Source organism: Oncorhynchus keta, chromosome 10 (genome assembly GCF_023373465.1).
Source record: "Oncorhynchus keta strain PuntledgeMale-10-30-2019 chromosome 10, Oket_V2, whole genome shotgun sequence".
NCBI classification, from domain to species: Eukaryota; Metazoa; Chordata; class Actinopteri; order Salmoniformes; family Salmonidae; genus Oncorhynchus; species Oncorhynchus keta.
Genome location: NC_068430.1, coordinates 25,506,656 through 25,520,037, shown reverse-complemented (window position 1 = coordinate 25,520,037; position 13,382 = coordinate 25,506,656). Strand labels below are relative to the sequence as shown.

Genomic DNA, 13,382 nt, shown 5'->3' with positions numbered 1-13,382 from the left:
GCTGTTCATCGACTACAGCTCGGCATTCAACACCATAGTACCCTCCAAGCTCGTCATCAAGCTCGAGACCCTGGGTCTCGACCCCGCCCTGTGCAACTGGGTACTGGACTTCCTGACGGGCCGCCCCCAGGTGGTGAGGGTAGGCAACAACATCTCCTCCCCGCTGATCCTCAACACGGGGCCCCACAAGGGTGCGTTCTGAGCCCTCTCCTGTACTCCCTGTTCACCCACGACTGCGTGGCCACGCACGCCTCCAACTCAATCATCAAGTTTGCGGACGACACAACAGTGGTAGGCTTGATTACCAACAACGACGAGACGGCCTACAGGGAGGAGGTGAGGGCCCTCGGAGTGTGGTGTCAGGAAAATAACCTCACACTCAACGTCAACAAAACTAAGGAGATGATTGTGGACTTCAGGAAACAGCAGAGGGAACACCCCCTATCCACATCGATGGAACAGTAGTGGAGAGGGTAGCTAGTTTTAAGTTCCTCGGCATACACATCACAGACAAACTGAATTGGTCCACTCACACTGACAGCGTCGTGAAGAAGGCGCAGCAGCGCCTATTCAACCTCAGGAGGCTGAAGAAATTCGGCTTGTCACCAAAAGCACTCACAAACTTCTACAGATGCACAATCGAGAGCATCCTGGCGGGCTGTATCACCGCCTGGTACGGCAACTGCTCCGCCCTCAACCGTAAGGCTCTCCAGAGGGTAGTGAGGACTGCACAACGCATCACCGGGGGCAAACTACCTGCCCTCCAGGACACCTACACCACCCGTTGTTACAGGAAGGCCATAAAGATCATCAAGGACATCAACCACCCGAACCACTGCCTGTTCACCCCGCTATCATCCAGAAGGCGAGGTCAGTACAGGTGCATCAAAGCTGGGACCGAGAGACTGAAAAACAGCTTCTATCTCAAGGCCATCAGACTGTTAAACAGCCACCACTAACAGTGTGAGTGGCTGCTGCCAACACACTGTCATTGACACTGACCCAACTCCAGCCATTTTAATAATGGGAATTGATGGGAATTATGTAAATATATCACTAGCCACTTTAAACAATGCTACCTTATATAATGTTACTTACCCTACATTATTCATCTCATATGCATATGTATATACTGTACTCTACATCATCGACTGCATCCTTATGTAACACATGTATCACTAGCCACTTTAACTATGCCACTTTGTTTACTTTGTCTACACACTCATCTCATATGTATATACTGTACTCGATACCATCTACTGTATGCTGCTCTGTACCATCACTCATTCATATATCCTTATGTACATATTCCTTATCCCCTTACACTGTGTATAAGACAGTAGTTTTGGAATTGTTAGTTAGATTACTTGTTGGTTATCACTGCATTGTCGGAACTAGAAGCACAAGCATTTCGCTACACTCGCATTTAACATCTGCTAACCATGTGTATGTGACAAATAAAATTTGATTTGATTTGATTTGAACTGTAAACAAACTCTCACTTAACTCAGTGATAAAAAAAGAGCAGCAAAACAGCTGATGTTTTCATTTACAGCAAGGCCTGCAACAGAGAACAGATAAACCTAATTGGGGTAAAATAATCCTGCATTCCTCCTGGAGGAATCTCATTCCTCCTGTTCTGTTCATCAGTTTGTCTGCTGCACACATTCACACTAATGCGATTATGGAGCTAATTTCCTGAGTTACTTTCCTCGCCATTTCACAGAGAACGGCCCACTTCCCGCAAGCCCTCTTACCCCCTGTTCCCCCTCAGGCCCCAGCTCAACCGCAGAGACAGTCACACACAGGCACACAAACACACACAAAGAAACACAAGCATAGTGACCTTTACAAGCAGCACAGAGAGAAAGCCCCAGAGACAGTAACACACACACACACACACACACACACACACACACACACACACACACACACACACACACACACACACACACACACACACACACACACACACACACACACACACACACACACACACACACACACACACACACACACACACACACACACACACACACACACATACACGCACACAAAGAAACACAGGCATAGTGACCTTTACGAGCAGCACAGAGAGAAATGAAATGGCCCACAGAGGGCTATATGAGTTCTGGATCATTAACGCGTTAGCACGTGTGCCCTAAACTCTCACACATGCCAGGTTCAATGGGCCCTCCAAAGCTCTCAGCTGAAGACAAGCAGAACACTACTGTACAGTAGCACCACCAATCACAAATCGAATAAAATTAAATAAATTGTACTTGTCACATGCGCTAATTACAACCTTACCATGAAATGCTTAGTTACAAGCCTTAAACAACAATGCATAATTAAGAAATATTAACTAAATAAACTGAAGTATAAAGAAACTAACACAATAAAATAACAACCATATACAGGGGTTACCGGTACCGAGTCAATGTGAGGGGGTACAGGTTAGTCGTGGTAATTGAGGTAATATGTACATGTAGGTAAGGGTAAAGTGACTATGCATAGATAATACATAGTGAGTAGCAGCAGTGTAAAAAAACAGGAGGTCAATGCAAATAGTCCGGGCAGCCATTTGATTAACTGTTCAGCAGTCCTATGGCTTGGGGGTAGAAGCAGTTAAGGAGTCTTTTGGATCTAGACTTGGTGCTCCGGTACAGCTTGCCGTGTAGTAGCAGAGAAAACAGTCTATGACTAGGGTGGCAGGACTATTTGACCATTTTTGGCCTTCCTCTGACACCGCCTGGTATAGAGGTCCTGGATCGCAGGAAGTTTGTCCCCATTAATGTACTGGTCCATATGCACTACCCTCTATAGCGCCTTGCGGAAGGAGGCCAAGCAGTTGCCATACCAGGCGGTGATGCAACCGGTCAGGATGCTCTCGATTGTGCAGCTTTAGAACCTTTCGAGGATCTGAGGACCCATACCAAATCTTTTCAGTCTGCTGAGGGGGAATAGGCATTGTCGTGCATGCTTCAATACTCTCTTGGTGTGTTTGAACCATGATAGTTTGTTGGTGATGTGGACACCAAGAATCTTGAAGCTCTCAACCTGCTCCACTACAGCCCCGTCAATGTAAATGGAGAGTGCTCAGCCCTCCTTTTCCTGTAGTCCACAATCATCTAATTTATCTTTCTCATGTTGAGGGAGAGGTTGTTGTCCTGGCACCACACTGCCAGGTCTCTGACCTTCTCCTCCCTATAGGCTGTCTCATCATTGTCGGTGATCAGGCCTACCACCGTTGTGTCGTCTGCAAACTTAATGGTAGTGTTGGAGTAGTGCTTGGCTACGCAGTCTCTCTCAAATGTCAATATGCCTTGTATACTGTTGCTCAGGTTAGTTATCATTGTTTTAGTTCACAATGGAGCCCCTAGTCCCACTCCTCATACCCCTGATACCTCCTTTGTCCCACCTCCCACATATGCGGTGACCTCACCCATTACAACCAGCATGTCCAGAGATAAAACCTCTCTCATCATCACCCAGTGCCTGGGCTTACCTCCGAGATTTCCATACCCAACTATAACATCTTCCGTCAAGATAGAACTGCCAAAGGGGGAGGAGTTGCAGTCTACTGCAGAGATAGCCTGCAAAGTAATGTCATACTTTCCAGGTCCATACCCAAACAGTTCGAACTACTAATTCTGAAAATTACTCTCTCCAGAAATAAGTCTCTCACTGTTGCCGCCTGCTACCGACCCCCCTCAGCTCCCAGCTGTGCCCTGGACACCATTTGTGAATTGATTGCCCCCCATCTAGCTTCAGAGTTTGTTCTGTTAGGTGACCTAAACTGGGATATGCTGAACACCCCGGCAGTCCTACAATCTAAGTAGATGCCCTCAATCTCACACAAATCATCAAGGAACCCACCAGGTACAACCCTAACTCTGTAAGCAAGGGCACCCTCATAGACGTCATCCTGACCAACTGGCCCTCCAAATACACCTCCGCTGTCTTCAACCAGGATCTCAGCGACCACTGCCTCATTGCCTGTATCCGCTACGGTGCCGCAGTCAAACGACCACCCCTCATCACTGTCAAACGCTCCCTAAAACACTTCTGTGAGCAGGCCTTTCTAATCGACCTGGCCCGGGTATCCTGGAAGGACATTGACCTCATCCCGTCAGTTGAGGATGCCTGGTCATTCTTTAAGAGTAACTTCCTCACCATTTTAGATAAGCATGCTCCGTTCAAAAATGCAGAACTAAGAACAGATACAACCCTTGGTTCACTCCAGACCTGACTGCCCTCGACCAGCACAAAAACATCCTGTGGCGGACTGCAATAGCATCGAACAGTCCCCGCGATATGCAACTGTTCAGGGAAGTCAGGAACCAATACACGCAGTCAGTCAGGAAAGCTAAGGCCAGCTTCTTCAGGCAGAAGTTTGGATCCTGTAGCTCTAACTCCAAAAGTTCTGGGACACTGTGAAGTCCATGGAGAACAAGAGCACCTCCTCCCAGCTGCCCACTGCACTGAGGCTAGGGAACACGGTCACCACCGACAAATCCATGATTATCGAAAACTTCAACAAGCATTTCTCAACGGCTGGCCATGCCTTCCGCCTGGCTACTCCTACCTCGGCCAACAGCTCCGGCCCCCCGCAGCTCCTCGCCCAAGCCTCTCCAGGTTCTCCTTTACCCAAATCCAGATAGCAGATGTTCTGAAAGAGCTGCAAAACCTGGACCCGTATAAATCAGCTGGGCTTGACAATCTGGACCCTCTATTTCTGAAACTATCCACCGCCATTGTCGCAACCCCTATTACCAGCCTGTTCAACCTCTCTTTCATATCGTCTGAGATCCCCAAGGATTGGAAAGCTGCCGCAGTCATCCCCCTCTTCAAAGGGGGAGACACCCTGGACCCAAACTGTTACAGACCTATATCCATTCTGCCCTGCCTATCTAAGGTCTTCGAAAGCCAAGTCAACAAACAGGTCACTGACCATCTCGAATCCCACCGTACCTTCTCCGCTATGCAATCTGGTTTCCGAGCCGGTCACGGGTGCACCTCAGCCACACTCAAGGTACTAAACGACATCATAACCGCCATCGATAAAAGACAGTACTGTGCAGCCATCTTCGACCAAGGCTTTCGACTCTGTCAATCACCATATTCTTATTGGCAGACTCAGTAGCCTCGGTATTTCGGATGACTGCCTTGCCTGGTTCACCAATTACTTTGCAGACAGAGTTCAGTGTGTCAAATCGGAGGGCATGCTGTCCGGTCCTCTGGCAGTCTCTATGGGGGTGCCACAGGGTTCAATTCTCGGGCCGACTCTTTTCTCTGTATATATCAATGATGTTGGTCTTGCTGCGGGCGATTCCCTGATCCACCTCTACGCAGACGACACCATTCTATATACTTTCGTCCCGTCATTGGACACTGTGCTATCTAACCTCCAAACGAGCTTCAATGCCATACAACACTCCTTCCGTGGCCTCCAACTGCTCTTAAACGCTAGTAAAACCAAATGCTTTTCAACCGATCGCTGCCTGCACCCGCATGCCCGACTAGCATCACCACACTGGATGGTTCCGACCTTGAATATGTGGACACCTATAAGTACCTAGGTGTCTGGCTAGACTGCAAACTCTCCTTCCAGACCCATATCAAACATCTCCAATCGAAAATCAAATCAAGAGTTGGCTTTCTATTCCGCAACAAAGCCTCCTTCACTCACACTGCCAAGCTTACCCTAGTAAAACTGACTATCCTACCGATCCTCGACTTCGGCGATGTCATCTACAAAATCGCTTCCAACACTCTACTCAGCAAACTGGATGCAGTTTATCACAGTGCCATCCGTTTTGTCACTAAAGCACCTTATACTACCCCCACCACTGCGACTTGTATGCTCTAGTCGGCTGGCCCTCGCTACATATTCGTCGCCAGACCCACTGGCTCCAGGTCATCTACAAGGCCATGCTAGGTAAAGCTCTGCCTTATCTCAGTTCACTGGTCACGATGGCAACACCCATCCGTAGCACGCGCTCCAGCAGGTGTATCTCACTGATCATCCCTAAAGCCAACACCTCATTCCGCCGCCTTTCGTTCCAGTACTCTGCTGCCTGTGACTGGAACGAATTGCAAAAATCGCTGAAGTTGGAGACTTTTATCTCCCTCACCAACTTCAAACATCAGCTATCTGAGCAGCTAACCGATCGCTGCAGCTGTACATAATCTATTGGTAAATAGCCCACCCATTTTCACCTACCTCATCCCCACAGTTTTTATTTATTGAATTTTCTGCTCTTTTGCAATATTGTAATTATTCGCCTACCTCCTCATGCCTTTTGCACACATTGTATATAGACTCCCCTTTTTTTCTACTGTGTTATTGACTTGTTAATTGTTTACTCCATGTGTAACTCTGTGTTGTCTGTTCACACTGCTATGCTTTATCTTGGCCAGGTCGCAGTTGGAAATGAGAACTTGTTCTCAACTAGCCTACCTGGTTAAATAAAGGTGAAATAAAAAATAAAAAATAAAAGTTGTGGGTGAACAGGAAGTAAAGGAGGGGACTGAGCCCCTGAGCAGCCCACGTGTTGAGGATCAGCATCTTGCCGATGCATGGAAAACCCAGCCAACTGTATATTATCCATGTCGTCGTTCAGCCACGATTTATTGAAACATAAGATATTACCGTTTAACAAAAAAAAATGTACCCCCTTTTTTTTACCCCGATTTCGTGGTATCCAATTGTTTTTTAGTAGCTACTATCTTGTCTCTACTATGGCACTATTGTGTTGAACGCTGAGCTGTAGTCAATGAACAGCATTCTGATGTAGACTCAGCCAGGAACAGGTTGAAAATGTCAGTGAAGACACTTGCCAGTTGATCAGTGAATGCTCTGCATACATATATCCTGGTAATCCGTCTGGCCTTGCGGCCTTGTGAATGTTGACGTGTTTAAAGTTATTACGCACATGGGCTACAGAGAGCGTGATCACACAGTCGTCCGCAAAAACTAGTCCTCTCATGCATGCTTCAGTGTTGCTTGTCTCGAAGCGTGCATAGAAGTAATTTAGCTCGTATGGTAGGCTCATGTCACTGGGCAACTCGCGGCTGGGCTTCCCTTTGTAGTCCGTAATAGTTCACAAGCCCTGCCGGTGTAGTAGGATTCAAACTTAGTCCTGTATTGATTACAGGGATTACTTATAAGTGTCCGAGTTAGAGTCCCGCTCCTTGAAAGCGGCAGCTCTACCCTTTAGCTCAGTGCGGATGTTGCCTGTAATCCATGGCTTCTGGTTGGGGTATGGTGGGGACGAAGTCATTGATACACATATTGATGAAGCTGGTGACTCATGTGGTATACTCTTCAATGCCATCGGATGAATCCCAGAACATATTCCTGTCTGTGCTAGGAAAGCTGTCCTCTAGATTAGCATCTGTATCATCTGACCACTTCCGTATTGAGCGAGTCACTGGTAATTCCTGCATTAGTTTTTGCTTGAACGCGTCTCTGTGTGAGCAGTAAAGACAGTGTAGATTTTTTTTCTTTGGATGCACATGATACATGCTGGTAGAACTTAGGTAAATGGATTTAAATTTCCCTGCATTAAAGTCACCGGCCGCTAGGAGCGCCGCCTATGGATGAGCATTTTCTTATTTGCTAATGGCCTTATACAACTCATTGAGTGTGGTCTTAGTGCCACAGGAGTCGCTGGTGCGCGATGAGACAAGGATTTCCCTACCGGCCTGGGCGCGAACCCAGAGTCTCTGGTGGCGCAGCTGACGCTGCAGTACAGCGCCCTTAACCACTGCACCACCCGGGAGGCCTGATATTACAGTTTTTAATGTCCCATTGGTAGGATAGCCTCGAACGGACCTCATCCAGTTTATGCTCCAATGATTGCACGCCAATATAATGGAGGGTAGAGGCGGGTTACACACTCGCTGGCAAATTCTCACCAGGCACCTGGATCCTTCCCATCTGACTCATTAAAGAAAAAATATTTGTCCAGTTCGAGGTGAGTAATCTCTGTTCTGATAACCAGAATCTCTATTTGGTCATAAGAGACAGTGGCAGAAACGTTATGTACAAAATAAGTTCCAAACAACGTGAAAAAACATACAAAATAGCACAATTGTTTAGGATCCTGTAAAACGGCAGCCATCCCTTCTGGTGCCATTGAACCATCTCATATTTGCTCAAGAAGAGAATACTAAACCTTTTGACACCTCTGAAAGGTAGACATGTTTAAATTCAACAGCCAACAAGACCCTAAAAAAGTGTCTTGATAGTGAGTCTGAGTCTTACCGAGGTAGTTATCGTCTTCTGGTTTCCCTGAGTAGCTGTGTTGACGAACATCAATATTTGTAGCACCACTGGGTATTCTCACCACTTCGTTGTATCCTGCAGCACAACAAGCAGAAGACAACTCAACATCTCTGAGTGGACATGACTAAGTTAGTGGGTGAGAATATAAACTGGGTGGTTCGAGCCCTGAATGCAGATTGGCTGACAGCCATGGTATATCAGATCGTATACCACGGGTATGACAAAACATTTATTTTTACTGCTCTAACTACGTTGGTAACCAGTTTATAATAGCAATAAGGCACTTCAGGGGTTTGTGATATATGACCAATATACCACGGCCAAGGGCTGTATCCAAGTGATAAACTTGGATTAGCTAACACAGCGTGCCATTGGAACATGGGAGTGATGGTTGCTGATAATGGGACTCTGTACGCCTCTTTAGATATTCCATTAACAATCATCCGTTTCCAGCTACAATAGTCATTTACAACATTAACAATGTCTACACTGTATTTCTGATCAATTGGATGTTATTTTAATGGACAATGTGCTTTTCTTTCAAAAACAAGGACATTTCTAAGTGACCCCAAACTTTTGAACAGTAGTGTATAATGGGCTAATGAAAAGCTTTCAGTGACCCGTTTCAGCCATTGTGATGATACATAGTTTGAATACCACGTCTGGCCCTAGGCTCACCGTAGCGCACCATGTTGAAGGTGCCTGCCACGGTCTTACACGAGGAGTTGTCACCACCACACACACCACACTTATCTCTCCTCGCCTTGGAATTCAACACATGGTCACATCCCGCTTGCTGCACAGGTATGAGAAGGAGAATGGAGAGGTGGTTAATGAGGAAAAGGAAGTGGAGGAGGAAGAGGAGAAGGAAGTGGAGGAGGAAGAAAAGGAGAAGGCAGATGATGAGAGGGAGGGAAAGGGGGGTATAGGACAGGAAAGGATAAATATACAACTTGTGCTACAACATAAAACTCATCACTCTCACTTTAATTTGCTTGGCAGATTCTCATTGATAAACATTGATGCAGCTAGGATTTTAGTATTTGTGAGATAATGTAACTAGAGTAGTGGCATTCTTATGAATTCCTGTACTGTACTCTGCAACACTCTGCTAGCCTGCAGGGATAAAAACCATATGACCTAAGAAAATAGTTGCCTAATACACAGAACCTAACCCGGTTAAGTGTGTTAAGTCCGTATCAGTGTAACACATCTGAAAGGAATTCTCTATCGTAAACAGCACCAAAGTGAAACTCTATTATGATATAGTTGGGTTTAGTTCAAGTTCCCTCTAATAGCGACCTCTGTGATCAATATTCTTCACATTTGAAAATAATGTCATTATCTTATTACTGTTATGAATGGTATATTAGGTTAGCTGTCAGACTGAAGCTGTTAAAGGCTGTGTGTCAGTCTCACCCTGCACAGGCCCTGTACACAGATGTCGTTGGTGTCGGGGCCACATGGCGTGCCATCGATGACCCGATCCCTGAGCTGATAGTAGGCGGTGCTGCCAGCCACCCTGCAAAACAGCTTACAGCGATCCTTCATCTGAACTACAGAACAGGAGAGGAAAGGGGAATGGTGAAAACAGTCCACTGACCACATTAAAGGGGCTCATGAATTCAACCATATGGATGCTCTAACAAGTTTACTTAGCGTCCTCAAGCTGGATCACATTGATTCACTGAGCACTCAGAGTGCTTTGAGCACATCTACAGGAAGCCTGAGTTTACTTACAGCACATTTCTAAAGGTCTAAACAGTCCAGTAAATATAGAGATTTTTCTCTGTGTTAGAAAGATGTAAAAACCAGAAGGTGTCAAGAGAGAGAAGATGTTCTTACTTCCGCTGTACTTGGGTACCCAGCGCACATTAGGAGGTAGACCGTTGATGTTGAAGTGCCGGCCGTCGAAGGCTGCACACTGCTCCTCTCTGAAGTCTCTCTTCTGCTTAGAGCAGGGCTCTGAGTTACATGAGCGGAACTTCATCCTGCGCCCCACACAGTACTTCCCCCCGTTCTTGGGCCTGGATGAAGGTGGTAAATAAATACATAGTCAAATCTTGTACTTTAGGATTGATATGTAAATAATTAATTTAAGGAGTCTTGATGGTATGGTACATTGACCACGGCAGCTCCCAAGGAGACACAGTCCAGTAAATGAGCATGACTACAAAGGCTGTGCTTACATGGGTTGGTTGCACTCGCGGTCGGCGATTTTGATGCCCCCGCCACACGTCCGCGAGCAGGAGCCAAACGGAGACCAGCCTCCCCACGCCCCCTGCACTGGCGTGGGATCGTGCTCTTTGGTAATGCACTGGCCATGTTTACAGTGCTGTGGAGAGAGAGAGAGAGAGTGAGAGAGAGAGAGAGAGAGAGAGAGAGAGAGAGAGAGAGAGAGAGAGAGAGAGAGAGAGAGAAGAGGGGAGAAGAAGAGCATGAGATAATGAAACCTTAGCCCGCACACTGGCAACACATCTATCTGAAAGTACTTCACAACCTCCTTTGATGTTAATCTGGGAAAAATGACAAAACGAATGGAAAAAGACGGAACCCAAAAAGACATCCATTATAAATGTGTCTGTCTGAGGGTAAGTGAACTCAAAGGGGAAGATATGTTTCAGGTTATAGCGGAGGATCCATTTTCGTTGGCAACAACAACTGCATTGTAAAAGGCAGCAGCCTCAGTGTTGAAGGGTTGAGCAGGTTGGTTGGTTTGTGTGCAGGAATACAATGTGTAAACAGAGCAGGCTCTGAACATGTGTGCTGTGGGACCTCAGCTCTTTTATGTCAGACAGACAACCAGGAAGTGAAGAGTTTGGTAGAGGGCCTAATTAGAAGCAACACTAAACCAGTAATGGATAGGGAAATCTCCCCAAGCCTCTATTCACAGCTCTACCATAAGCTTATTACTGCCTCATAATAATACCAGCTCTGGAGAAAACAAATCCATCCTAACCCAAGTTCCAAATATGTTTGAACAAATGAGGGATTTGGAGCAACTACCACGTGCGCCCCACTCATGTTCAATTATGAGTTTATATCGAGTTGTCATTGGTAGATTGATTTTGTGGCAGGCTTCTCTGAACTTGTTGTTTTATTTTGAAATGTGTGCTTTTGATTAAATAATAAGAGATTTTACAGTCATGAATCATTCAAATAGCAGCAGAAACAAAAAAAAGTTCAAATCAAAGTTTCCTTTGTGGTTATTTATGGGGTGTTTTTGACAGTTCATAACATTGAACATTTCAAGTATGCCCCAGCATAGTGATTAAGCTGGCTTGGGGTGTATGTGAGTGTGTTTGTATGTTCATGCACAGGCAAATTAAACTATTTGATTATCTCTCTCTCTCTCTCTCTCTCTCTCTCTCTCTCTCTCTCTCTCTCTCTCTCTCTCTCTCTCTCTCTCTCTCTCTCTCTCTCTCTCTCTCTCTCTCTCTCTCTCTCTCTCTCTCTCTCTCTCTCTCTCTCTCTCTCTCTCTCTCTCTCTCTCTCTCTCTCTCTCTCTCTGTGTACACACTACATACGTATCTGGTGCGAGTCTCTCATATTTTCCCACTTTTAATTTGATCTTTCTCTTTATCTCACCCTCTCCAATTATCACAATCTGTCCAGTTTCTTCCTTCTCCCTGTCAGATCCCTATATACTGTGGTAGATCTCTCTGCTACTTACCTTTCCTGGAGAGCACTCTGTTCCGTCGGCCCAGGGCATGTGTTGGGTCCTGCAGCCCCTCTGGGCCCCCTCTGGGCTGGTGCACCACAGCCTGCGGCACTGGACCTGGAGAACACACACTGTTACCATTCCCCTGCCTCAGCCCCATCCACAAACACAGACACCGTGCTGTATACTCTTGTATCTCTTACAAGGTGTGTTACCTTTAAACAAAACCTGAAACTAATCCCTGAGAAACATCAAGCCAAGTGGGTTGCAGGGCTTCACAGGAGGTGTAGCATGTAAACAAAATATTTAACATGCAGAAGGCCTAGCTGTGAGCCAACTGGGACAGCAATTGGATATTACATAACAGATTAAGGTGACTCTAGTATAGAATGTCTGGAGCCATAGACAGTAATGTAGGACTAGACAGTGAACTGAGTGTCTGGGTACTTTCTCGTCTTTGACAGACCAACGTACAAAACATTACATTTTAATTACGCATGGTGCATTCTCTTACCATATATGGGCACACCTGTGTCCCTGGCCCAAATATCAATTCACATTGTTTATTGACATTGTATATCCGTCCAGGCAGCTGCTGTGACAGACTGTATGGCCTAGAAATGGGCTCATCAAGTAAGCACTCTCCATACCCTGTGCTATTAAGAAATAAAAATAAAATGACTTAAACAAAAAACAAAAAAAACAAAGACACAAGCAGACAGAAAACACACTCAGTACAGGTGGACAGGCAGTATTCTGTACAATAACAGAACCACTACTGTAATGTATGTACAGTACTACAAGGCTATTGCTATGAAAACAATACCTGGCGCTCTACAAACAAACATATCTGGAAGTATTACAAATTCCAAACATACACTCACAACACAGAAGTAATATTGTTTCCCTTTAACCCAGAAATGTCCAGATACCAGTTTTGATTGAATAGTTGGTCATTTAACCCTTACTGCGATAAGAACCTGGTGCTACTAACGCTATCGATAATAACACTTCTCCATAATGACATGAATGTCTATACTAGAAAACAATGCCCTTTACATACTCAAGGAACTCTGTGATGTATTTCCTGCTACACTTGGACCACATCCAGGGGTTAGTGTAGTGGTTGAGTGTGGGTGCCATCACATGCTGCTGTATTTTAACCCCCTCCTCTTTGCACTTGTTGCTGTCATCATGGGGCATGTTGAATCTGTCAGGGGGCCAAACCACAATTGAGAACATGTATTCACCACAACACACAGATCTAACCCTCTGACCCACCATCAATAAACCTAAATGTTTGGCTGATTGCTAAGCTAACTACTAAACCTCATCCTTTAGGCAGCAGATTGATAACACAGAGGGTTAACTGACTGAGCTGGTTGGGGTTAACATTAGCAGCTGGTCTGTGCCGGGGCCAGTGTACTC

General features: G+C 45.8%; 1 protein-coding gene across 1 annotated transcript in view; it reads right to left on the bottom strand.

Annotated features, from left to right (window-relative positions):
- The window catches only part of LOC118388427 (A disintegrin and metalloproteinase with thrombospondin motifs 9-like), a 49,027-nt gene that overhangs the window by 23,526 nt on the left and 12,119 nt on the right, over nt 1-13,382 (bottom strand). The window contains exons 9-16 of the mRNA XM_035777502.2: nt 13,018-13,164; nt 12,469-12,610; nt 11,967-12,071; nt 10,483-10,628; nt 10,139-10,320; nt 9,713-9,849; nt 8,972-9,089; nt 8,273-8,368 (exon numbers count right to left, since the gene is read on the bottom strand). Of these exons, the coding sequence (XP_035633395.1) occupies nt 8,273-8,368; nt 8,972-9,089; nt 9,713-9,849; nt 10,139-10,320; nt 10,483-10,628; nt 11,967-12,071; nt 12,469-12,610; nt 13,018-13,164 (1,073 nt within the window). The remainder of the gene's footprint in view (nt 1-8,272; nt 8,369-8,971; nt 9,090-9,712; nt 9,850-10,138; nt 10,321-10,482; nt 10,629-11,966; nt 12,072-12,468; nt 12,611-13,017; nt 13,165-13,382) is intronic.